General features: G+C 39.5%; 1 protein-coding gene across 1 annotated transcript in view; it reads left to right on the top strand.

The window, feature by feature from the left end:
- The window catches only part of LOC112462007 (receptor-type guanylate cyclase Gyc76C-like), a 63,461-nt gene that overhangs the window by 27,370 nt on the left and 8,298 nt on the right, over positions 1 to 27,793 (top strand). Inside the window, exons 3-4 of the mRNA XM_025027497.1 lie at positions 3,772 to 4,156; positions 11,348 to 11,545. Coding sequence (XP_024883265.1) covers positions 3,812 to 4,156; positions 11,348 to 11,545 — 543 coding nt within the window. The 5' untranslated portion in view covers positions 3,772 to 3,811. The remainder of the gene's footprint in view (positions 1 to 3,771; positions 4,157 to 11,347; positions 11,546 to 27,793) is intronic.

The raw sequence follows: 27,793 nt of genomic DNA, 5'->3' as shown, positions 1-27,793 counted from the left end.
CGATCGCGGTAGGCGCGGATTCATTCGAATTTTCTCGCGCTTGACCCATTTTTGCTCGACTCCCCGAAGAACGCGCGCACGAGGCATTATTACTTCTCGCTGTGAAAATATCTTATTCAAATGTGCGTCGAATTACAAAAGTTTTCCCCTACGTTCAGCTCCGTTTCATTAAGGACGACACGTGTATTTATGAGAAATACTAAGTAGGGGACCACCCCTAGTGGTAGTCGGGGATTTTTTAAATTGGCATCATATAACAGCCCTGGGTGAAGCCTTATACATACGCTCCCGTATGTATATAGGGCTTAATTATGTTCCATAAGATGTTTACGATATATAATAACCTCTGCTTCAAAGCAGTGTAGCACTGTTCTATGTATCCGGAATTTTTATTTGGACATTATCACAAACCCCGTAATTCTAAATAATATGTGTATTAGAATATATGGTATATCTGAGGAATCCGTCGAATGCGTAACTACTCCGTTATCGTAATAGGATCATCATAAATCATAAACTTCCTCATGGGACACCAGGTATATACGAGAGCTTAAGTTACGTAAAGGGCTTACTCATCAGGCACCAAGGTTATTATATAGGGCAAGATTCTTCAGAATCCCCAATCAGACCAACTTAGGGTGGTTTCCTATTAAGATTTAACGAAAATTATGGAATGTATCATGTATTCGCCATTAAAATTAGCGGCAGATTTATTACTTGGATTAAGACACGTCAAGGAATTGATTATATGCACAACGTGTGACAGAATAAGCGTTATTAAGCGACGGAGAAAATTAATACAAAACCTAAAGTCATTAATTAGCTGTAGGAAACGCTGTAGGGACGCGTATAATATTCCAGAGACGAAATATTAATATTAATATTGCTCCAAAATTCTAATTAAATTGACCTATATATACATAAACGACGGTTTCTGTTATATTTCTGCGATTACAATGTGGCAGCAGATCGATCGTGCTGCTAGAAAATAAGCTTAATGAGGACGCTCTGCTGCGTATTGTTTGGATCTGCTGGAATATTGCCGGTATTCTGCTAGCATTTAGTTATCAGGGTATATAATAATTATTTATACGCGCTTTCACACTATTGCTTTTTCTTTAATTCATCAAGCATGGTCTTAATATCGATTTGGCTATAAATAGTTTATTTTAATGTATAATTAAAAAATGACTAACCTTTGATTCGAATTTTAACGCTGTCGCAACTGCGACACAGACACGCACGATTGTCTATTTTCGTTTCAATGATATTGACTGTTAATAGGCATGATTTGCATAAACCTCGCAATGCCCAAAGTATATCGATGCGTTTGTATTCATCGATCCGAAGAGGAAGTATATTGGCGCAGAGATGAGAATATTACGAAAATCATTTCGCTTTTAATTGTAAATAAATAACTAATAAAGTAATGAACTCTACATTACTTTATTAGTTATTTATTTACAATTAAAAGTGAAATAATAAAAAAAAAATATTTTATGCGTTGTCATATTACTTAATATGACAATGCATGCACACACATCGCGCCGGCAGGAATGCGTCGAATATATCGACTCACGCATACGTATGAAGGTGTAACTTGAAGCGCGGAACCGAGCGCGAGCAGGGAGAACAAAAATTAAACGATTAAACAAAAGTTAAACAATATTATTTCTTCAAATTATTCGCCTCATTTACATATCGAGCTTATACTGATTTTATAAGATTTAAATGTTCTATCGTAAAAAAAGTGAAAGAAAACAACTTTCTTTTCCGCAATCGTCATAAATTGCGCGTCATTCGTTCAGAAGGAAGTGTGATAAAATTAGAATAGAAGTAATTAAAAAACAGAGAAGTAACGGCAGAACGATGCAGCTTCTGCAAAATCGAATTATTTTCAATTCTCGTATAAAGCGTTGCGCTCTCTCTCTCTCTCTCTCTCTCTCTCTCTCTCTCTCTCTCTCTTTTCCCGTGAAACAATGATATTGCGACGGTGATTGCAATAATGAAAGCTAAAAAATGCAATTGTCGAGCGACAGCCTCTCACCGAGAAGCGCGCGCCCACTCGTATCCACGCGACGTATCGTATTTGCAGCCCACCATATACAGGTGTGACAAACGATCAATGACGTAACGGTGGATCACGTCGAGGGGCCAGTCTGAAACTCTGAAGTGGCAATAGTGGCATAGCATGATCGAGAAGCACGGTAATGTTTCGTGCTAAATGTACATGCATGCAACGCGAGACCGTCCTGTGTAACGTTACACGAGCCGGCTATGTATACAGTTGCGAATAACCGAAATTATCTCGACAATTGCTGAATCGGTCAAATTCTGAGGCTCAATTGATCGGGTTTGATATGGCATGACGCGACGATAGGACGAAAGGGGAAACTTGAACGCGTTCCTTTTGTTAACCTGAGCGACAGATGAATCTGCGGGGTTCGTGATTCTCGGCCATGATAAGTAACCCTCAAACACATGTGGCTTACGGAACTCACAGTCGTGATCGAAACACGCTCGTGGCGATTTAATCTCTCAGTGGCGTCGAGTCTTGCGTTCAAAGATTTCCTTACGATCTTCACAGCGGCGCATTGCTGAAGCGAGCCGATGCGTATTCATACAGATGTTTCCTTATCGGTTATCGTGTTACGGTAAATGTTGGAATTTATAGATAACTCTACTTGTATTTTTCCTCTCGGAATTGTTCTCACCGAAATTGGGTCACGTTATATAATTTCCGTTCCGACGTGAATAACTCAGGTAAATGTTTGTCTTGTGACAACTTCTTAGACTGTTTTGCATAAATCGTAAAGTTCTTAAAAATAGAGACAGAATGTACGATGAAGATGCCGATGGTGCGTGACACGAATTGGCAGGATCACTTATAGGTGCATAAAAATTCTCACCGTTCACGAGTGCGATCGTCGTTAGATCGTCGATTTCGTTGTGCAAGAAAATAAATTCGATTGATTTACGAGCCGGTGGAGAAGGGAAGTTACGATCGTTTTACGCGCGTGATCGCAATACGCTTCGCAACATTTGCGACCGTCATATTTGCCTACCGCAACAATGACTGTCACTACATGTCAAGTTTCTTTGGGACTCGTGGCATCCGGTTTACGCTAATATAAACTTGCTTTATGGAGGATTTGCCTCTATCGACGCGCGAGCGAGAACGAAATAACGCGTGTCTTGGAAAAATGTATATATACGTAAATTAGTTGAATATACGCGTCGCGTAGCGATATATTATTATAAAAGGATCGGCTATTATTAGCTAACCACACAGATGGCATGTACGATGATTCATGCGAATAAATGCGTCCTCGCGATAAACGCAGTCAAGCGGGAAGATGCGCTTTATTCTATGTCACAGCCGCATCAGTACCAAGCATACGGCCGGTTTCGCGCTTGCGATTGTAATCGCGGAAATTGTAACGTTCGTTACCTATACATATGCATATAATATGCAGATGAATGCGGCCACATTCAACAGCTCCGAGAGATGTAGAGGTAGCATTTTCGAATGTTAAGTCGATTATTCAGGAAGGATTTTACATATATGTATAACACAGCAATAACTGTCAAAATTTTAAACTAATTTTTCTGTTCGATATTTTTTCATATTGAAAATGCATATCAATTCAGACATTTTAATATCTGTTATTAATATGTTTATAACTTAATTAATATCTGTTTGTAACTGCATTCTCTTATCGTATTTCTTACTTTTTCTCACCGAGAAAACGTATTCCTTCGATTTTTCAGGTGAGCGGAAAGGAGGTGCTGAACGGTGGCGGCGGCGGCCATGCACCCCGGCCCGCCAATTAACCAGCCGAGCCGCCGCAGGCCTCGCCGTCGCCAGCATCCTCGCCATCAGCAGCTCCAACAAGAGCGCAACCTGCAGCGCGCCTTCCTGGTGCTGCTGCTACTGGCCAGCATCGGGGTCGCGGCTCGGGCCGAGCCGTCGGAATCACCGACGGCTCCGGCGGCTTGCCAGCAAGCGTTTCATAAAAATCTGTGGTCGGCCAGCAATGACACGGCTGTCCAACCGCGCAACTTGACAATCGGCTACCTTACAGCGATTAAGGGTGGCCTAAAGGACCGTCAGGGTCTTGCCATTTCCGGCGCTTTGACCATGGCCCTCGACGAGGTAAGATTTATTGTTTTAAACTAACAATAGAGAATGAAATATCTCTCTTATTTGTGGACGTATTTTCTATTGGAATCGGACATCGTAAATCGTGGGGTAAATTCTCCGGGGAATCCTCCGGGTCGACAGAGTTAATCGCGATGTCAACAATCGAATTTGTAGGGACGATCGACTACTCCCTCGAGATCTCATTTTCGTTCGGCGCAATCTCGACCTCGTTTCTTTTCCCGAGACACATCCCGCTACCTGCTCGCATTACACGCGGACAATTACCGCGAAACGTATGTGTACACGTAAGATGGAAACTAGTTATCTCGTCGAGATGCGGAACGTAACTCTTTTCTATCAAGCGTGTTTTCAAGACGCAAGATTGAAACGTCACACGTTGTCGATCATGCAAATAGCATCTCACGCTCTCTAACGCGCTCCATCAACCATCGACCCTTTAATCGGAGAAGGTCGTCCACGCGGAAACGCGATCGATAAGACGTGCATAAAATTATAGATTTCGGCGGGTCTTTTAAGGAAAGTCGAGACTTTGGTGGGATCTCGCATTATCTCGACAAAACAGCGTGAAGTCGGAAAAAATCGGATTGTGGGAACGACTCTACTTTGTTGGTTTAACTTACGTTTAATTAAATATATGCTCTTCGCAGATTAATGTTCTTGAAAACGAATCTTGATATCGCGAGTGACAGCAAGTGGCCTGATATAAGTAAGCATATCTATATATAATAAAGCCAGCGCATATATATACGTCCGCTCCACGGAGTCTCCCGATTCACGTGGTGCGCGGTGGAGGGAGGATATCGATCCTCAACTCTCTTGGGATCCATTGCGGGAAGCTACCTTGATTCTGCCGTAAGGCCAGATTGTTCGCTGCCCTTCCCCCCGCTCTCGCTCCAAAAGCCTCGATAATTCATTCCGGCGGATCTCCTTCCCCTCCGTCAGCCCCCCGTGCATCTACGGGGGACCGTGAGACCGTTTTCGCCCGGGCGTGCTGCACGATAAAGAGGAAGTAAAAAGAGAAAGGTACCTGGCTCCCGCTCGCCGCCGCCGTCGTCGTCGTTGCGAGGGCAAAAGTGACCGGGCGATTCCTCTTCGATGGCCGAACGAGCGCCAAACGGGCTGGATAGGGTCGGGGGAAACGCGCCGATGCCTCCGTAAGGGTTTAAAAATACAAGACCGGCGTTATTCGCCAGTCCGCCCACGCGTGGCGGCAGAAACGGCGCTCTCTCGCGAACCGTGAGAAGAATTCGCTCGCGAGGTTCGGGAACACGTACCCGCCGCCGCCACCTCCCTCATCCCGTTCTCCTCTTCCTTTCCCCTAGCCAGCCTCCTCACCGTTCTTTTTCTTTCTCAAACCTGCCTGCACTCTTGCAACCTGCGACCACATGTGAAGAATCGAGAGGTTTCGGGAGTGAGAAAGGGGATACGAGGTGAAGAACGGAGATAGAGAAATGTGAAGAGTTTATATATTTATATAAACAGCGCGTAACCGCTAACGTTTGTGAATCAAGCTTTATTCTAGTGAACAGAGGCCGACATTGCGCGATAGCGATGCTTACTCTTGCGTGGCATATCGGAGGATATAAATAAACGGCCGCAAAGCTCGACTCGTTTCCTGCACCTTTCGACTCGCTGAAGGCGCGGGCATACATCGTCGTGAAGAGAATCATTATGCGTTGCAACTGCACGCGGTGTATCGAACTGTCGAAAGAGAAATTTTGTCGCGGCCCGCAACAACAACGAATATCGTTCCAATAAGTTAATTTTTTTTCGTTTTTTAACTATATTTTTAATAATTTTTGCTAATTAAAGCATTTCTATCATTACTAGAGGATTATTTACAAAATGGTGGAAAGAAACGCCGAACAAATACGAGGAGTCAGAATAGATAAGTTAAATAAACACAAAAAATGCTCATTTTGTCCTATATGTCTAAATCGTATAAATCGTGCGATTCGTCGAAATGAGCTTATTGTCTTACCATGACTGGATGTATAAGTACATGAAAGTAAAGCGGCACGGCATTACGTTCGGGGATGAATATCCATGCACCGTTGATAGTAATAGGGGAGTATAAAATCGAGCAATACTAATCCGGCCTCCGGGGACGAAAAGGATCTAAAGCGGATTTTCCTCTCGAATTGTTCCCGTTTCGATTTTCGCGTCAAATGAAGTGAGCATCTGTTTCCTTGTGTCTTGTTTAATAAGGGAGACCCCTTATTTAAAACTTATAAACCGTGCGAATCATTGATCTTATCATGATTATGACGTGCGATTACTGGATGTAGAATACATGAAAGTAAAGCGGCGCGGCATTACGTTCGGGGATGAATATCGCGTCGACAGTAATAGGGGAGTATAATATAAAAGCGTCGAGCAATAATAATCGGGCCTCCGGGTGCGAGAAGAATCAAGTGGATAAATTTCCCGTCGAACTCTTCGCATTTCTCTATCTCCGTTTTTCTCCTCGTACCCCCTTTCTCACTCCCGAAACCTCTCGATTCTTCACATGTGGTTGCAGATTACAAAAGTATAGGTATATATATTATATACGATGACGATACGACGATCTATTTTACACATGACTATGACAGAACCTCGAATTCCGTTCATCCTTTTAAGAAATTAAAATGTCTCGTATACCGTTATATATAGCATCAAGCTATTCTTTTTATCCTGAATAAAACGCGAGACGCGTTCAGATCAAGCGTATGTAAGTCTTGCTTAATGCCCGGTTCGCTCACCGCGATCGCAAGTGCAATGCAGATGCAGGTGCAACAGCACACCGCCTTGCGTCCAGGCTTCGCCCGCGGACACGCGTGGTAAAAAAAAAACAACGGTAAATAAAAATCGTGGAATTTGCGCTCGCTGTACACACTCCCACGACGTAAACTAGCTCGACTCTCGGTTCGATATATTAGTAAATAGAACGAGCGTTAATTGGCTATCTCGCATAATCAAAACGAGGGAGCCTGAGCTGCGTCGTAATGGGCGCGGCTCTAAGCGCGCAAATCGCATTCATAATTATCCATTCGCGCGCGGCCAATACACACACACACACACACACACACACACACACACGCACGCATACGGCATGTGAATTGCACGCGCCTTCTCTATTAATAAATAATAAGGCGCGCCAGTGTACAACGTCGCTACTGTTGACCCGGCTTCCTTGATAAAAGAAGTCGATTTAACGAGCCGCGGATTAAGGAGGAACGCCAAACTTTCACCGCGCCGGGACGCGGGAGATGGAATGATGAAAATGACTGATGAAACGACGAAATCTGAGTAGAAACTCAATAATATTAGATTTCGTCGTTTTATTCTACCGCAAATGTATTCTCTCCGCGTATTTACGGATTTACGCGCGGGTATTATTCGAAATATGAAGAATATCAAAGTCAATGACGGGCAATGATAGTGCGGTATGACGATAAAATTTCTTTGATGATGAAGGATATTTAATATTTACACGTTTGGACTTTATTCATTTTATAAATGAGATACATCAACGCGACACGTGATAAGCGATAGCGTTGCCTGAGCGAGATTATGCAGTTTCAAATGTCATCATTACACTGTTTCAAAGAGGCGCCATATCTCTCCCGGATTATATGGATGCCTCGCACTCTCTATTTCGTAGCCGTCAGTAATCAAATTTGCCTCACACCCAATAATTATGTTTGCAGCGTGACACGTTTGCCCATCGTATCCGCGTTTGTTTACGAGTGTTGCGAGTGATACTCGCGGATCATTAACATTGACAATCGTAAACGCGCGAATGCGGATACAATCGACAAATCACGCTACACAAATCAGATTATTAACGTTTATAGATTATTGCGAATCAAGAACACGAGATATCCAACGAAAGGATTTCTTGTTATAACGCCTCTGTCGAACCGTTTTGAACGATGCTTTGACAATGCATTGAAACTGCACAAATTCACTCACGCAAAGCTATCGTTTATCGTGTATCGCGTTGATATATTTAATTTATAAAAGTGCATGAAGTATAATGGGTATAAAACTAAATTCAATACACTTTTATCGTTAACGGAATTTTTATCACGTTATACCGCAATAATCGTTTGATCAATGGGATTAAATTTTATTTTACCGACGTATCTACATATCTTATGCTAATTTATTCTTTTAAATGGTTCTATCGTTTATTTATTTCAATAATTTGTGTCACCTTGTTTGACGTGAGCTAATTGATTACTCTACATCGGTGATTCCTTTCGCAAACACTTAATTTTCGTGCGAATGACTATAATGAAGCCGTCAGATTCTTTTGCCTTATACGCGTTTAATGCTATCGTTCATCCTCTTTCTCTCTATTAAGAAATTTCCGCAAAGCACGCGTGTGCTTTAGAACGTGTAAATTTATCGTACAAGATAATTACAAGATATCGCGAACCTTCTTATACTGGCAACCTTCCCACTTTGGATATAGCGGTAATAAATTGTACAGGAAAAACCATGAATTTATAATGGCGTGTAATTTTATAATGCACCTTACGGAATGTCTAATCTCGATCTATGGTATTGATATAATTATTAGGTACGAATTCTATCGCGTAAATTATTACGTGCCATCTCGTTTACATCCTATAGGAATAACCCGGCCCGACAAATAGTATCAAATAAAAAAATAAAAATGTCAAACTGGTAACTTTCCAATTAATCCCTAGTAAAATCGTTTCGTATTTTTTAAAGATTTTAGATTTTTATAAATTTGAAAATATTTAAAAAGTTCTTAAAGATTTTTTCGCACTTGGAAAATGTTATCTACGTAAATTGCTTCACGATTTGTAAATCGATAATAAACAATCGTGACAGCGCATTCAGATTGTATCGTAAAACCGTACGAGAATTCGAGATGGCATTCGTGCAATCGGGGAGATATCTCTGCGTCTCCATCGTGAATGAGCCGAATACTTTCTTTCGTGAAATCGCGCAATTTGAACTCCGCTGACAGAGTTCCGTTAACATTAATCGGTAACTTTCATACGCCGTCATGTGTATCGCGATCTACCCGCGTCTACACACGTGCGGCACACTTCGATATTTGTTCCGTCGCGCGACTACAGTGGGAAAAGTTCGATACACAAATCTGGTCTCTAAACGCTCGTACACAATGCGACCGCGACGGCGGCCCGCAAAAGGATTTATTGCACGTGCGAACTTTTCAACGGCCGTGCCGCCATCGACGGTTATAATTTCAGCTCGAATTGCCAGCCATGTAAATTGGCTTCGCCGGGCGAAGTGACTCTATACTCGGAAAACTATTGTTCGCTGGAATTCATATTTGCATAACAACATCGCGAGCGCGAGCGCATGATGCGGACGCGAGCCGTATACGAATGGACAGCGGGAAATAAAACAAGAACGTTGTTAGCGATGTATGCATCGATGTAACCGCGATTATTACGGCGAACACGTGTGAATCAGAGGCGATTCTCACGCATTTATTGTAACGCAGATCGAACTTCATCATACATACGTATAAACTTCATCGGCTACAATAAATTTTGTCGCGTGAAAGTTATGCATAGTTTATTGCTTCAAAACAGTTTCATTATATGTATTATAAAGAGGCGTAGAATTTGCCTCAATTTCGAGATGCAATTTCCCAAATACATAAATATTTTATGAATATGTAAATATTTTATATACCACCCATATACCAAATTTTCCAATTTGGCCGGTTGATATTTTGACCTTTTGATTATTAATAAATATTTTCATATTAAATTTCTACATTGAGTGTTAATGTTAAATAAATTTGCTTCGCATTGCATTTCGTACGGTACATGGGTTACCGGTGACACACGATGGCACGGAACGTGTTAATTTCAAGAATCGTCTGTAAACATTTATATATAGAGTTAAACGCATTAGTTACGTATATGCATTCGTATATCATGATACAATAGTGTCTAATAACAAAATATTTGGGAAATTGCATCTCGAAATTGAGGCGAATTTTACGCCTCTTTATAATACATATAATAAAACTGTTTTGAAGCAATAAACTATGCATAACTTTGACGCGACAAAATTTATCGTAACCAATGAAGTTTATACGTATGATGACGTACATTACTTTTTTCCTCATAATAATAATTGTTTTGTAATTATTATGGAATATAATTTATATTTAACCCTAGAAAGGTAATGTGGGGTAATACGTTGCCCCACGCAAAATTCAAATTACGCCCCTGACTTAGGAAGGTTAGTTTTCATACTGAGACCCTAACCATAATTCAGTTTAGTCATCCGGCAGTCGACCTCCGTCATTCAGTGAGTGCGTTAGATCCGTGCAGCAGCTGTGACCGAAAAAGAAAATCGTTTGGGGTAACGTAATACCCCTACTTAACCGTTTACGTTCGAATTTTATCACAGTAAAATATATTTCAGATTTTTTGTGAAAATCGGTAACGAAAAATTATACACTTTATAGCACTCCCCGGAAAATTCTACCCCTGTTTCATATATAATTGTTTAAGATTCGGACAATTATTTCATTTTTGCTGTTTTTGCACAGCAACTGATTAAAACTTTGTAAAGTTTTTGTGGAGTTAATTTTACTGTTTCCATATACTTTTATAACTTTTGACTACCTTTCAAATAAATAATAAGCGACAGAATCTGTTTTACTTTCCATTTTTTGCGATTTTTCCCATCCGACAGTTTTTCGTCATTTCCTCTACTTCAGACGTTCAAAGAAATATGTTTTTTTTTTTTTAAGAAACGAAAAAGTCGCTTACATGCCCTTGAAGGTTGTCTATTCGTCAATTTTTGGTTGTTTGTATTGTTTTTCGAAATTTTTTTACTGTTTTTTTTTACTACCGCAAATTGATGACTACTATCGTCTTCCCTATTAAAGAACAAACAAAATTATCTTAATTAACATTAATTAACATTAATTAACATAATTAAAAAGTTTTCTAACAACAAATAGAAACATTATACACGCGGTACAAGTTTGGGGTAATTTAATACCCCGCTTGCCCTTTCACGTATGAGAAAATTCATATTACCTCTCTAGGGTTAACATAATGAATATACTATATGTGGGTTACTGATGATCCACGCGGCGTAGAAAAAAAATTAACATAAAATTAATAATTTTTCTATGTTCCCGGGCCTTAACTCTCAAATCTGTTCCAGATTAACAATGATCCAAACATTTTGCCAAATGTGAGACTGGTAATGCGATGGAGCGACACAAGAGGAGAAACTGTCGAAGCTACAAGAGCGATGATCGACATGATCTGCGACGGGGTCGTAGCCTTCTTCGGGCCGGAAGGTTCTTGTTACGTCGAGGCCATAGTTTCCGAGTCTCGCAACATACCGATGCTTAGTTACGTAAGTAATTTCAAGCTTTTATTAGTTTAACGAAACTCCTGCATGCTAACTCGATTCTTACGCGTATCAGCATCGTCCGTTAATTAAAAGCTATTGTAGATCCGATTATTAATAACGCGAAACCCGCGATATTAGTGACGCTGTATACAGGAGAGGGAGGAGCAAAATGAATATAGACAGTCGAAATCTCGTGGCGCATCATTATCGCGGTGATTTCATGCAGGCTCGAGGGGAGAAGATGCCGGCTGAAAACGATTTTCGCCAGCGTGAGAACGGCGGGGTTGTAGGGCTCTGACAAGGTGAAGTCGAAGGAGATGGTCGGGGCGCGAGAGAGCGGCGCGGCGCGGCGCGGCGGTGCCTAACGAAGGTGGTTAGGGGCGGCGAAAGTGCGCCCGACAAATTGAACACCCGCGGCGTGACAACATAATTATGGGCCGTGCACGCATGCATTGCACGCTGGTACGATATGCGTGCTACATCACGGCGGAGCAACGCGGTGATTCGCGCCGCGCGTGATACGATATTGTCGGTACGAAAGAGAAAGAGGGAGAAAGAGACAGAAATGACGTGTCCACTAGTCTATAAGTTTATGCGACAGCTCCACGAGACACAACGCCGTTACCGTAATCGTGTGAATAAACGATGTAATTTGCGGATTGTCATCGCTTCTCGCGGTACTGCGATTAACAGGTGGTTAGATTAGGTTGGTTGCACCGGCGTTCGCGTCGAGCTGTTTAAATATGCTCTACATACAGCTCATTCCATTTTTTTAAATTTTGTATATGTATTTAAAGTCCTGAATTTTATATTGATCACTTTATTTCCACTTCTGAAAAAATTTTCTATTTTTTATTTTTTTAATTTGAAGTAACAATTCCGCGTGTCAGTAATAACCAAGAAAGCTCGATAATTAAAAAATATCTTTTGGCATTCCATCCTCGGAAGCATAAGAATCTAGACGGTTGCGGCGGCAAAAGAGAAAAAATAATCCGCTGGAAGCGGAGACACGCGCGACAAACATCCGGACGAGGAAATCTATGCGTACCGGAGAAGAAGGTCTGCCGGGTCAAAAGAATCCGTACAAAAATTTCTGCAGCAGGCGACGAGTGAAACTAGGTGAAAGTAAACAGTGGTAGCTCCTTATGCCTATGCGCTCTCTTGTCCCTCACGTCCCCAAGAGCGGGCGTCCTTTACGTCGCGATTGGAGCCTCTTCTCGCGTGTCGTAATTCCCCCCAGGGGGGGCACCAACTAAAGAATTTCAAATAGAACCCCTCATATTGTAGTATATTGTAATAGCTAAGAATCCTTACTGAAGGAAGGACTATGAATACGGTTATTAATGTTTTGATACTGGAATAAAATTCACCCCATGCAGGGGCTCATTTCCCGATGAAAAAGCTATTTTCGAGGGAGGGATGGGCGAACATACAGTAGGTTTCACGTTATTAATAAAATCGCATCTACAATAGCTTTTACTTAACGGACGATGCTGATACGGCGGAGAGTTGTTTTATCAGACCATTGAATCTCCCTTTGATCATCGTCGTTTTGTTGTGGTAAATACGTATCTTGTATTGCTCTGTTCAGATCTTTTTTTTACGCGGGGAAATCTTTGACTACTGGGATCCCAGGCCTAAGCCCGGTTTGCCCAGTTTTACTTAAAGTATTTTTAAGTAAAAACAGATATTTATATTAAAACTTAATTTTTCTTAAAATCTTTTATGGATTATTCAGATTAAAATATAATAAATATATACAAAAATAATGTAAAACGTTTTAGATTAATTTATAACAATTATTTTATTACTTGTTATTTTTTTTCTAAGCATTTACACATACGAAATCTCGGAATTCCGGTTTATGTAAAATATTTTTCGAATAGTTCTGAGCTTAGCATTTTCTAAAGAGTTCCCGGCACTAGCAATGTTGTATGATTTTTTAAATAAATTAATATCGCTCAAAAAAGGAGTACGTACTAAAACTCGTATGAGACGTTGTCTGATTGACTATTACCGGTTAATTAAAATATAACACAAAGGTCCTAACGCTCGGAACTCTTTAGAAAATGCTCTTTAGAAAATTTTTTACATAAACCGGAACTTCGAGATTTCGGACGTTGTCTAATAAAAAAATTTTTAGATGAAAATCGGGAATTGGGAAGCATTAAGTAAGCAATAAAATAGTAGTGTAACCATCAAACTCACGAGTATCAGGATATCAGGGTCGAATGTCAGGGTGGAGGTCGATCCTCCGTCAGAGCAGGACGATCAATATAATGTTGCTGCGTTGGAGGGAATAGCGAGAATGGCAACCTCTAGCCTGACATACGGCCCTAATATTATATGCTGATACTCGCGAGTTTGATGGTATTGCTTACTTAATGCTTCCCAATCCCCGGACTTCCCAATTTCCTTCCCAATTCCCTTGATAATGCTTCCCAATTCCCTTGGAATGCTTCCCAATCCCCGGGCAATTTTCATCTGAAAATTTTCCTATTAGACGGCGTCTAATATGAATGGAGCGGGTCAACCCGCTAACGCAGCAGCACTATTAATCAAACAGAGTTCGATTACCTGATCTTTAACGTATATTTGATGTTTAACGCTCCAAAGGATTCGTCCACTTAATGCTTCCCCGAGGAGGGCAATATAAATGGAATAGAGATGGTAGGAGACCAAGATAAAATAATTAAGAAAGAGAAACCACACGTATACGCGCGCGCGCACAAAACAGAAAAGAAAGAAAATCTGCGGGTTTAAAATTTTAGATGGAAATCGCCTGGAAATTGGGAAGCATTAAGGTAGTAAGTATCCTTTGTGATAAAATGTGACCAAACTCACGAGCATCATAGCCATCATATAATATCAGGGGTAAATGACAGGGTGGAGGTGTTGAGCTTCATTCGATAATGTTGCTACATGAAAGTGAATGCATGAAAGTGAATCTATCTAACGCGCACGTTTTTTGTTTATACGTGAGGTATTTTTTCTCAGAGCTGTATCAGCGTCGGTGATATATGCGTGTGGAGAAACTAAGCGCCACTTAAAATCAACCGAGGTTGGCACAACATCTGTTCCAGCATCGCGCTCCGACGATCGTTAAATCTTCTTAATCGCTCGTCTCATTTAATAGTCCGCGTGCTGGACGACCAGCGACGATTCGTCGTTGGTCCCGCCACCGGTTCATTAGCTTCTCGCTCTCGTCTCGTAAGTCTGGCGCGACATTCTATTGCTTTTAGGCTTCTAAACCAAACTCCGTCCGTGCGTCCGACGAAGCGCGATTAGCGGTACGACGGCATTTGGCAATTTATCACAAATACTCCTAATTGCGCCCGGTCATTAAACAATCTTCGTTACTGTGAAGCGTCACGCATTATGACTTGAAAATCTTTTTCTTTTACAACCGTCAACGTCATAGTAACTTTATCCGGGTTTAGTTATTTGAATGCAACAGGTCAATTTAGTTTCAAAGGCAATAAAGAGCTTTTATAGCAGTAAATCTGTCAGCGATACGACGTCGTATCAATATGTAAACCGATTACGAGATCCATATAAACCTCTTTACAGAACGGATTTCTTTCGGCTGCAGAGTATACTCTATTGTCAGATGACAAAAAACGGTGTCGAAAAAGGAAATCAATTGCGTTCAAATTCACTGAAACATATACTAACTAGAACGTGCGCGCGCGCGCACGCTGCTATAGAAATTCACGGTAGGCGATGGATATTTGACTAACCATCGGTTTCGATCCGCTTACAACTGATAAATCTATATCAAAAATAAGATAATATGTATTTCAGATTCGAGTTTTATATGTTTCAAAGCTTCTTGTAAATAATAATTTTTGTTGAAATATTTGAAATTTCAAGCTCTGTGTAACGTAAATTATAAGTTTTTTAAAGAAAAACGTACTGGCGATCAGTGCTGTATAGCGTAATTGGTGAACGCATAGTAATAATTTTACGATGACATTTGCTTTTACCACTATAAAAAAAAAAACAATTTGTCGTAAAGTGTCTAGTTTTCGTGAGCTTTTTTTAACAGTAATTACAAATGACAAATATTTCGGTCTTTGATAGACCCTCTTCAGTGTCGGATAAATAAAATAAAATAAATTAGAAGTGTAGATAACAATAGTTTTGTCAAATGGGGATTCTTATTACATCTGATTCAGGTAGCCGGTCACCACCGACGTTTACTCTTATTTGACTTTATTTTATTAAATTGATTTTATATCTGGAGAGCTTAAGCGTTATTTATTGGATATATATATTATGTAGTTCAATTTCATGATTTTTAAAGGAATAAGTTTATTGCATAATTCATTTATGCTTTATAGTTTAGATTTTGTCCATATAAAGATATAGATACACAGGGATTATGGGAAGAAGGAAGGATACATGAGACGACTGCAGAAGAGAGGAAGGGAGGGGTTGTTGTAAATGAATATGGGGTAGTGGAAGAAAGGATGTAGAAAGGGAAAAGGATACATGAGACTGCAGGTGAGAAAAAAAGGGAGGGATTGTTGGAAATAATCATGCGATACAATAGCGGCGAGCGGGAAAAAGGGAGGGGGAGAGAGAGAGAGAGAGAGAGAGAGAGAGAGCGGCGAGCGGAATGAAGGTACAATGGGGTAGTGAACGAAAAGTTGGAGGAAGGGTACAGAGGGAACGAACGGATGAACAGACTCATGGTATTAGAAGCAGAGAGTGAAGAGAGAAAAGGATGAGAAGGGGCGAGAGAGAGAGAGAGGAGGAGGAGGAATAGAAATAAGCGTATTGTAAAGGGCTGCGAAGAGCGAAATAGGAAAGGATGCGATACGACGCGATGATGGCGAGCGGGAAAAAGGGAGAGGGAGTGCGGCGTGCCGCAGATGAAGATACATGAAAACAAAAGAGGAGAGTGATAGGAAGGTCAGGTTAAAAGATAGTGATTGTAAAAGGAGCGGGAGTTCTCTTGTACCCTGCAAAACGGACAAAATAAAAATATACACTTTTCTATTCTATAAGGATATATTTATACACATAACTTTATAAAGAATCCCGTGTTTATCTGTATCTAATAAAATATTTTAATCTTCTGTTAACCCGTAATATAAGAAATAGTCTCGAAAGTGGTCGCGTAGAAAGTCGAGCAGTATATATACGAGCAAAAATGGAAAATGCCGTAATTTGTGACATGTCGTAATGGCTGATTCATCAACACACCTTTTCACGATCGGCAACTTTATTGTGGCGAAACTATAATGAATAGCTGGGTAGAACACGAATGTGTTTCTCGAAGAACCGATGCAAGGTTAAACTGGATTCCTGGTCGTCATCATTGCTTCCGCGTTCACGATAATGAGATCAGTCCAGCTGTCACATTTCTCGCCAAGAATAACACTCACTCCTTCGTAACGTGTACGTTAAAAACCTCGAGAATCCTCGGTTCAAGAGAGCCGAGTTAGCAGCTATCGTTTTAATGCTTAGCGCTTAAAGAAAAAAAACTCTAGTTTTATTTATTTAGAGTATTTTCTTCTTATTATTTAGAGTATTTTCTGTGTAAGATATAAATCTGTTAAAGATTCTGTATTTTTGGTAATATTTCTAATTTGTAATTCTTATAACTTAAATTACGTGAAGGAAGAATTATGTATTGCTTGACGAATAATTCTGATATAACATGACGGAAATTTCATTACGAATTTATTACTTCACATCGAATCCTCTCAGTGGTTTTCGCGTGAGAAACAAATCTCGAGTTTCGTGATCCGAGCACGCTGTTCTTTATAGCGAGTGTACTGTCTCCCTATCGATTTCGAATATTTTCTCTGTTACGGACGAGCGAAGGAAGCGAGACCGATAAATACTTTTCACAGCAATTCTGTAGCCTCGTTCCAGGAATAGATAACTGTTCAGTCGCGATCTACGTAATGTCCATTGCAAAGTCGATCTTTACGTGTGTCTGACTATAAATCATTGCAATTATTGCACAAAGTTACATACTACGAAAAACAATTTTTTTACGATATCTAGCAATGATAAATGATTAGATGATTACTTTTTTATTATATTTTGAGTAAAATGCACCAGCTATATGTATATAGGAAAATACACAAACTACTCTCGTAAAGCAACGAGCACGTACAACGATTTGCGCACAGCTTGATTTCACCGGGACGATCTTGATTAGTTGATTATGTCTCGTTCTTAGTTGATTATGTCTCGTCCGAGTCATGTCAGTCAGTTTCATGAAATCTTCAGAGCAACTCGAGACGCCTTTCGGAGTTGCAGCGCGAAGTGCGTGCGATTTTAACGAGTCGAGACAGCTCGCAATTGAAATAATTTGTCGTCGGCCGAGTTTGTCCCCGCCACAGCGGGTCGAAGAAATAATATAACATAGAACCAAAAAATTGAATTGTCGAAATATCTACTTTTTTTTTGCAAATTTTAATGTTGTAGATTAATGAAATAACGTCATTCACTCCGAATATTTCCGTAATTTCCGTACAAATGTACGCGATAATATAGGTCATTCTTACATATGTAACTTCTACGACTTCTCCGCGCTAATGTTAATTTGTATGAAAATTACGGAAATATTCAGCGTGAATGACGTTATTTCAGTAATCTACGGCAAATTTACTATTAATCCTTAGTTACCTTACATTTTCACTACCCGTTGTTATCTCACCAGGGTCTGAGAGACCCCTGTCGTCTTCTCCAGCTTGTATCTTTAAGACAAATGCATCAATTTGACGTCTTTTTTTTTAATCGATACATCTTTTAAAGATCTACAAGACTGTGTAAGTTAGATTATTCCAAATTAAAAAATGTAAATGTTATTTAAAAAAAAGAGCTTGTTTTTCTGAAGAAGCCAATTTTTTTTTTTTTTATTGATGCATTACTGACTAAAAAAAGATACAAGGGTTTTATAAACGTTTTGAAAACCCTGCACGTTTTAACAATGTTTTAGACCCTGGTGAGGTTAACTGAGGGTTAAAATTAGCAAAAAAGAGTAGATATTTCGACAATTCAATTTTTTGGTTCTATGTCTCCGTTATTTCTTATGTTTCGAAGCTAGCCGGAAGAATCAGTGATACAGCAGACCGTTTCGCTGGATAAATCGCGATATTAATACTCACGCGTGCAATTTATTTCAGTTGTATTATCGTTGAAAGTGTTTCGTAAATTCTCGCACAGTTTATTTCAGATTATTACATTTTCGTAAATTAAGTTGCTGTATCGCGTAACCTTTGGCAACTTATCACTGTAGGATAGTTAAAAATATCGTATCTATCTCGATGGTCTCGATAATTTTGAAAAACATCAAACAACATTAACTAACTCGCAAGACGACGACGACGACGACGACGAACGACGAACGACTTTGCTTTTGCGGAATCGTCAGTTTCCTGTGTGGCAAAGGTCACGATCGATCGACAGGCATGGAGTAGTGGGTCGCGGCACGTTTCGAGGTCACCGATGGAACATTAAAACCGTGCAATATCGTGTCATATTATACAGATTTATATTATATTATTATACAAAGAAAGCACTAAAAACGACGTAACGCGCTGTTATTTTCTTACTTTTTAGGCGCAAAAAGATGGAAATATCGATCTCGGTTAACAGGCGCGATTAGAAAAAAAATCGCGCGCCTCGAACGTCGCGAAAGCGCCACTTGGAAATAGTAACGTGAGAAACGAACGAAAAATTCAGGGGTGACGATTATCCCGATAACCGGTATGCCGATACCTCTAGCAACAATGTAAAAATTAAATAAAATGTAAATTAAATAAACTAAAATAAGTATAAAATAAATATAATTAAAATCAAAAGTGAAATAAAATGAATATTTTGCAGGGGAACAGAAACATAACTGTTCACAAACGATCTTGATTCTCATTAATGTTTCAATGCATTCAAATGTTATTGCAGACCGCAATATTTTATGGCCACGTTCCGTAACGCGCATATGCGCGCATTTTCTATAGTAAACGTTACGTATACTATAGATAAATGCGCGCATATGCGCGTACGGAACGCAGGGTATTATAAGTGTCATCAATCGGGTATTGCCTCCTCATTGTTCGCCAACTTATTTGAGCGATGCTTTCTCGCGAAGTAGTCGTTATTAAACTCGTTATTAGATCTCACGATCTCGAAACAATTCTAATTTTGTCAAAACATTTCTAATTTTAGAGTTTGTACATTCCTCTGATATCTGCGATTTCTAATAATAGCGGTAGCTCGACGTGTCTTATTTCTAGTTCGTTTATCAATATTTATAATCATTAATCATTAACTTCACGTTATAATGTACATATATTGTCCATGGAACAGTGCAAAATTGACATCTCAAAACTAAAAATTGCATTTGCCGTCGGAACGAATTGTGTCGGAGTAAATAAAGGGAATTTTATATAGCCAGTCAGCGTCGATTATTACCACTCCTTTTTATTCTATTCACTGGCGAAGAAAAGGTTTCCTTATTTGGAAATTATTAATAACAAACTTTGACGTTATTGTGTTAGCAATGTTTCCAGTAAGGTGGGCCTGCTATTCGAAACGTGGAAGGTCTGCGCACATGTATCCGAGGTTGGTTACCTGTAAGCTGACCTTCCGCGTTTCGAATAGCATAGCCAATCGATTCTTTTATTGTCCGAGAATTAAAGCACGACCTATATCATGGGTCGAATCCCAATTTCGGGTCAAATTTAAGTTTATTAATGTATTAAAAAAGTATACATTGTAACGAAAATACGATAAAATATTTTTTATATTTTGAAATTTATTTACAATTATATTTATTTTAAGGTTATATTCAGAAATATTGTAGATATTTAAGAAAAAAATATAAAACATTATTTGCTTTACCGACTCTTTAGAGTTATAAAAATCTTGGACGTTTTGCTAAGAATACTATTATTCTATATAGGCTAAAACAAGGTCAATATGTACATTATTAATATAAATTTAATTTAGCGTTAAAAAGCAAACATAAAAAACATAAATTAAAAGAAAATGTCTATTTAAATGATTATTTTAAATAAAAAGTATTCACAATTAGAACCAAACTTAAATCTCACAACTGTATTGTGAGTCATGTGGTTAGAGATGTCATCAAGCTCGTTGGATTATTATATGTTAAGCACGAGTTAAATAACTGTAATACAGGAAAGGCCGTAGGCTCGGTCCGTCTGAACCCTAGATTTGTTGTCATGTGCAAATCAGCTATTGGCGATTAGCGGACGCGAGTTAGATTGTTTTGTGTTGAGAGAACGTTAGATGCAAGTTTGATTGTGTTGTACATGCACTTGACAGCTAGTATATTGCGTGGCGCCGAATGCAAAAAACAATTCAAACTCGCTTCCAGTGTCTCTTCAATACCACAAAACAATCAAACTCGCGTCTTCCAATAGCATTGCACATGACAATTAAATTTAGGGTTTAGATGAGCTCTAACAAGGAAAGGTACGGAAGCGACGGAAGTGTTCCCCTCCGATTTTGATGAGCTTTATGTGAAATAGGTCAGACTGCCATTATAGGTCACTCAGTGTAACGTGGGCATAAAGATTTTTTTTTTTAATTTATAACCAATTAACTTGAAATCATATAGTTCCGTTTAAAACCTATGGTGTTTATTGTAGACATTGTTTATTGTATTCCTAGTATTTTTAAATATCCGATCGACGAATTTTTGTAAATAAATGAAAGTTATTCTAACTTTAAATAAACTATAATTAAAACATTTACCTTACTCTATCCAGTACCCTCTCCCACTGAATCGCGACTTCGGCGCATAATTTTTGCTTTTCACCTCGAAGCAATTGCACACACTGTAACTTCCTGAGAAAGATAATAACGTTTGAAGAAAACGTCGCGCAAGTTACGAGGCTGATACCTAGCTATAAATACATCGGACGAGTGTAAAAATAGACGAGTACAGCAAGGATTCGGAACAGGAACGCGTATCCTGGTGCACGCAGTCGGATGCTCGTCAGAGCGGAGCGCTGTCTACCACCAGATCGAAATAGACCGATGACGCATTTATCTAACAGGTTCCCTCGTAACCGTTTGTTTGCCCTGTCCGATTTTTATTATTCTCGATACGGCGTGGCAGCGGCGCGCGGCGCGGCGGCAGCGTGGTAGCGACGGCGCGCTCACTCGCTCGCCGCGCCGGTGCGCATAAATATTAATTGATCCTGTTTGTGCAATATTACGTTACACACGCCCGCCCATTTTTTTTCCACGCAATATAAATATACGCGCGTGACGGTGATGATGATGATGAAGCAAACGGGTCGGATTCTCGACCGCGCGCGAAACCAGTATTCTCACGCGCTGCGCTAGCTCGCTCGCTCGCTCATTCTTCCATTCCGTCGTTCTAAAAATAGCACATCCGCGCGCGCGAAAGCACGGCCAGTTTTCCGCTCGTAATGAATGGATTCCTTCGTCGCGGCACACAAAACATCGCCGCAAATTCACGTAGAAAATTCTTTAATTATCTCACGACGTTTCGACCGTCACTTTCGGTCCTTATCAAGTGTTCAAATTATATTACTTGCAAACAATTCAGTCCTGGCATTGTGACATGCTTTTCCTTTTCTCATGCTCATCACCTTTTAAACTTGTCAATTTATATTTTATATTTCTCTTTTTATATTTTCTCATCTTTTTAGTTCTGGACCTTTTATATTATACATATATATATATTTTTTCTTTTTATTATTTTTTTATTTAGTTCTTGACTTTTGGATTGATGGCACAATGCCAGGACTGAATTGTTTGCAAGTAATATAATTTGAACACTTGATAAGGACCGAAAGTGACGGTCGAAACGTCATGAGATAATTAAAGAATTTTATATAGCCAGTCAGCGTCGATTATTACCACTCCTTTTTATTAATAATTTCTTTATGATTAATTTATTGTCGATTATGGGAGGCATTTGTTAATGCAAATACAATTATAACAGCGACAAAAATTATTTGCGATATCCGAGATCAGTCGACTGTACATTTACCACCTTCTATGTTCCGAATAAGTAGCCATGCAATTGATTCTTTTTTATTGCCCGATTTTCATTATCGATTTGTATATTGCCCGACTAAGCGCAATACAATCAAGTTTAATAACGATTTTAATAATTTTCGAACAACAAACGATTGAAAAATATATCGTGAAATTTGCGAGTTATTATGTAAAAATACATATAGTCTAATTGTTTATCCCCATTGCACTTTTAAAAAATATTGCATGTGCGCGGAACTTTCGGAAATACGGAGATTCCGTACGTCGGTACGATTTCGCCACGAGGCCACAGTTCCGAGGAAAGTAGACTCTAGAAAGTTCTGCGTCGCGAGTTATTTGCGTCTCCCGACGGGAGATTCGTTGGGTAATTCTCCTGATGATAGCAGGTGCGCGATCGTACGCTTTAAGTATCGAACACATTTCTTTAGCGATTTCCTTCAGCGATGGCGAGCGGTCGCGACGCGACGCCGCGATGCATCGTGATCATCGTGCAACGACAGCCGCAAAGGCTCAAAGCGACGCTCCTATAGAAAGGCGAGGGCGATCTTTCGTGGCATGGGATGAGATATATACGCCATGGGAACATGGGAACGCGGCCGTAAAGCCCCTTGCACAATGCCCAGGCAACAGGGAATAGATCCAGGGATCAGAAATCATGTATAAATGCAGAATAAACAACAGTGACACAGGCAATGGATACAGAGTTTCCGTCACGTTGAAAATTCTGTGCCTATTGCCTGTTGCCAACCAATCATAGTATTCGAATTTTTTAGGTTGTAATTAACGATTTTTTGGTTATTTCCTGTTCCTATTGCCTGTTGCCTGGCATTGTGCAAGGGACTTAATGATACGGGTTGGCTGCTGATGCTGGCGCGCTGCTGCCGCACCGTACTTATCGTGACTCTCGGCTCGACTCGCTCACTCTCTCGCTCGCTCGCTTGCTTACTTATTCGCTTGCTCGTACGTTCGTTTGGTTGGCGAAGTAATGGTTTAGTCTAAATATAGCCGAGCGATAAACACAAGTTAGTGAGCGGCGTGCGCACCGTGTATCGTCACGACGAACGAGACGACGCGCAGTGGGTCGAAGCGTAAGAAATAGCGGACATATAAAAACCAAAAAATTGAATTTTTAATAGTAAATTTGTTATAAATTACTAAAATAACGTCATTTGCACTGATCATTTCCGTACAAATGTATGATATAACGCCGGTCATCCTTACATATGTAACTTCTGCGACTTTTCGCGTCATTCCGTGAATGACGTTATTTCGATAATCTACGAAAAATTTACTATTAGAGTTTGCAAAAAAAGTAGATATTTCGACAATTCAATTTTTTGATTCTGTGTCTCCGTTATTTCTTATGCTTCGGGTCCACTGCAGCCGAGTAAATAACGATGGAAAAGACGTCTAATGATAGTTATTAACGCAGATTTGCAGTTAAAAAGGAAATTATTATATCGATTCGAGAGATATTTAAATATATTTTGAATATTTTATCTCTCTCTCTCTCTCTCTCTCTCTCTCTCTCTCTCTCTCTCTCTCTCTCTCTCTCATTAGCTACTGTTGAGAATTTAGGGTTTCTGACTCGAGAATTTTTGATCTCGATTTTCTAGGGAAAATTTGCCAAATTTGATCACGGGAAAAAACAGTCGAGAAATCGAGAGATTTCTGAAACACGTAATAAGTAAATAATTAACGTGCAAACAACGGACTAATGATACCTACCTACGCTGCAAACTATTTATTTGTCGGTGCTCATTTGTTTGTATTCCTCTGTCGCACTGTGCGACTTTAAGACGCGATGGGCGGAGGGAGAATGCGGAGACTGCTGCAAACAGGGGAATTACGACAAACAAATAAAAAGTATATTGATCGCAGCAAAAAAGGTAATTAAAACCTTCATCGAGAGTTTCAGTTGAATCTACAGGAAAACGCACTCCCCTAACTTAGAAGCTATTTATAAAGAAATTAAAATTAGTTTTAATTTTTTTTATATTTTAATTTTGTTTTTCTTAGTAAAAATAAAATAAAAGACCAAATAAATGACTGATTTGACAGGATCAGTCGATTTGTGTAATGACAATGTAGATAAAATAATTGTAAAATGCCAAATTGTCAACAATAAAATTGATTTAAATATTTCTGAGAATTTTCGGGAACAGACGGGAATTCTCGAGTCCCGAGAAATTAAAAAGGTCTGGAAATCAGAACTCTTATAATTAGATATCGCAAACAATATTCGATCATTTTTTTCCCCTTGTGTATTCACTCGAAAAGGACCCTACGATATTCCCTAAAGCCGGATATCAAACTGCGGATTAGGTTTGAGGTTGGAGATTGGAGATTGATGAAATATCAATCAGAACAAAGTTCAATAAACGTGAGATCACTTTTTTCTATTCCGATTCAATTTCAACTTAATCCATAGTCTGATACGATACGGGTATACCGGTATTGAAAAGAGTATGTATAGGGAGATACATTCGCGGGGGTTCTTTCTCGGCTGATTTGAACAAACATCTGCCTCGCGTGAACTTACGGCAACGAGAACCACTTGGCTGGATCTCACGGCGCGTTTCTCGGAAAATAATTTCGGGTTTGTATGTCAACGTCCTTCGATTATACTGCAACGCACCACTTACAGCCTCGTTCTGATTCCGCAGGTTTTTGTCCGTGATAATAATTTTTTTTCAAAATGGCTCGCAATGTTGGTTTTACGTTAAGCGTGACCGCCGTATAGCGCCTTGGCGGTCGCGTTCAAAAAAGAAAAAGAAAAGAAAGGAACAATTACGGAAGACCTCGTTCGCGGCTGGCTTTAATGATCTCTCGATCTGCATCATAGATTTCTTGTTGTGGCAAATAAGAGCCACCGCCCCTATCTATCAATGCAGTTTAACTTTAATCTTGGTTTAACTTACCTTTTATCTTTCTCTAATTTTAAGAACTAGAAAAAGACAAAAAGTAAGTCAAACCGCGATCAAAATTAACTACATTGGTAGAAATAGACATTAGTACGAGTGGTGAAAAGTGACAGGCGACGGCCGTCGGCGGATCGATTGCCGTCGCGCGAAGGATGCTATATGTCTATATGTGATCGTCTGACGAAAGAGGATTTCCTCGACTGTTTTTCGAGCAGCCATTGCACAACCAGACACAATCGGCCGGTAAATAAAACCAGCTCGTTGTGCCACGGAGAGAGATAAATGGATGGATAGAGAGAGAGAAAGAGAGAGAGAGAGAGAGAGAGAGAGAGAGAGAGAGAACTCTCGAGTCTTAAGCTTCCTCAAGGTGGTCTCGTCTAAATATAGCCGAGTGGAAACCCAGAATAACACTGCGCCGACCCAGCAATGACCAAAGCTCACCTCGCCAGCGACTCGTCCACGAACTGGGATAACCCGCCTCGAGTGACGGGTCAGTTTCGTTCACCGGTCCCTAACCGTCGTCCTTTCACCCAACGAAAAGATAAACAAAGGGATAAACAAACTTAACGGGAGGACCGTTCGGAGGCGACCGGTATAATGAGAAGAGTGAGATAACGTATTCGAAATGTACTCTCGCGGATCGTGCATCGTTCAGCTCGAGAAAACGTCGGAATGTGTAGCGTGACAATTACACAGAAAAGAATAATAACACTATTTGCCATCATAAAAATCGAGAATATTCGTAATTCTGAGTATTGAAATTGGTTAAAATTCCAAAAACGGTATTATACCTCCGATTTCAATAAACTTTATAAAAAGCTTCATTTTGAGTTAAAATAAAAGCCCTTAAAGCGAATTCTGATAACTCTTATAAGAAATCATTTTTCAAGATAAAATAGTAAAGAGAAGGTAACTCAAACAACATGCATGTTCCAAATCGAGACATCCGCCCATATTCTTAACTCTCTTTTATCGATAAAAGCGCGCATTTATTTCTGAGATGCTATAATAATAATAATAAGTTAGAAACCCGTGTGGAACCGTATAATTATAAATTTCGTTTTGCCTTGTAAGTAGGGGGGTGAGATGGAGTGGAACTCGCTTCGCATGAAAAGTTGGAAATCCATGTGGAATAAGTTTTCAATGCCTTTTGAATTAACATGAAAACTCCTAAAGTATATTTGTTGACTTGAACAGATAGGCGTGTTTAAAGTGAAGTGGGGAGAACTGTTTATAATATATAACTGCTTATAATTTATAACAATTTATAATATCCTGTAGAATTGTTAATATTTTTCTATACTTTTTATGATTTTAGCTTTAAAAAAATGGCTTTGTCATAGGAGTCGCTAAAATTTCTTGTAAGAGCTTTTATCTTAAACCGTAATGAAGATTTTTACCAAATTTTATCGAAATTGGAGGTGCACTGTTTTCGGAACACTATCCTTTTGAAAGCGAAATCACGAAATTATTATCAATGAAGAAAAATCCGGATAATAAAATCGAAAAATCTTAATTTCAATGAAAAACTGAGAAGGCACACAAAAAATCGTAATCCTAAAACGTAATCCTAATAAATGTATTAGTGCCAATGTTAAGATTCGTCGCTTTAGAGTGTCCCAGACAGTTGTTTGGTTCTTATTTCATCTACATATCTTGCTTCTTATATCGTCTACAGGTCGGTCACGTTTAGCATGTGAAATGCGCGGAAGGATACGAGCCATTGCCCTGAGATGTTACCATAACGAAACATTCCAGTGCACGTTGAAAAGTCCACGTGAAATCATAGTTCTAAAATTAGTATCTCGCCCACGAACTAGGCTAACCAACTCGAGCGTATCGAGTCAATTTCGTCTATCAAAGATGCCGATTCTATTAGACGGGAGAGAGAAAAAACGGGAATGTCAAAGAAAAAGAGTTAGACGAAAACGGTGGGAGATTTGTGCTATACAGAGTAAAAAATTATTAAAATATTAAAATATGAAGTATTAGTGAAATATACTTATTTCTGTTAATATCTGTCAATATCGTGTCTTTAAGAAGTATTTTAGACGTCTATTAGCTATTATTTCGTAAGACGACTAAAAGATGTCTAAAAAAATATCTTTTAGACGTCTTATGTCCAGATTTTTGGACTTGCGTATTTTGGCTCGGCGGTGGTCGCTAAAGAAGAACTGACCCCCACGACTGTCACGTTTAATTTATATGTTAATGAGGAGCGCATGTCACATTTCAGCCGGCCCATGCACCTCTTCTCCGGGCATATAAGCGCGCGCGAAGAAACTCATCCCGTTCATTCCACTCC

This window comes from Temnothorax curvispinosus, unplaced genomic scaffold (assembly GCF_003070985.1).
Source record: "Temnothorax curvispinosus isolate PA1 unplaced genomic scaffold, ASM307098v1 QBEX01011959.1, whole genome shotgun sequence".
Classification (NCBI taxonomy): domain Eukaryota; kingdom Metazoa; phylum Arthropoda; class Insecta; order Hymenoptera; family Formicidae; genus Temnothorax; species Temnothorax curvispinosus.
This window is presented reverse-complemented; position numbering and strand designations above follow the sequence as displayed.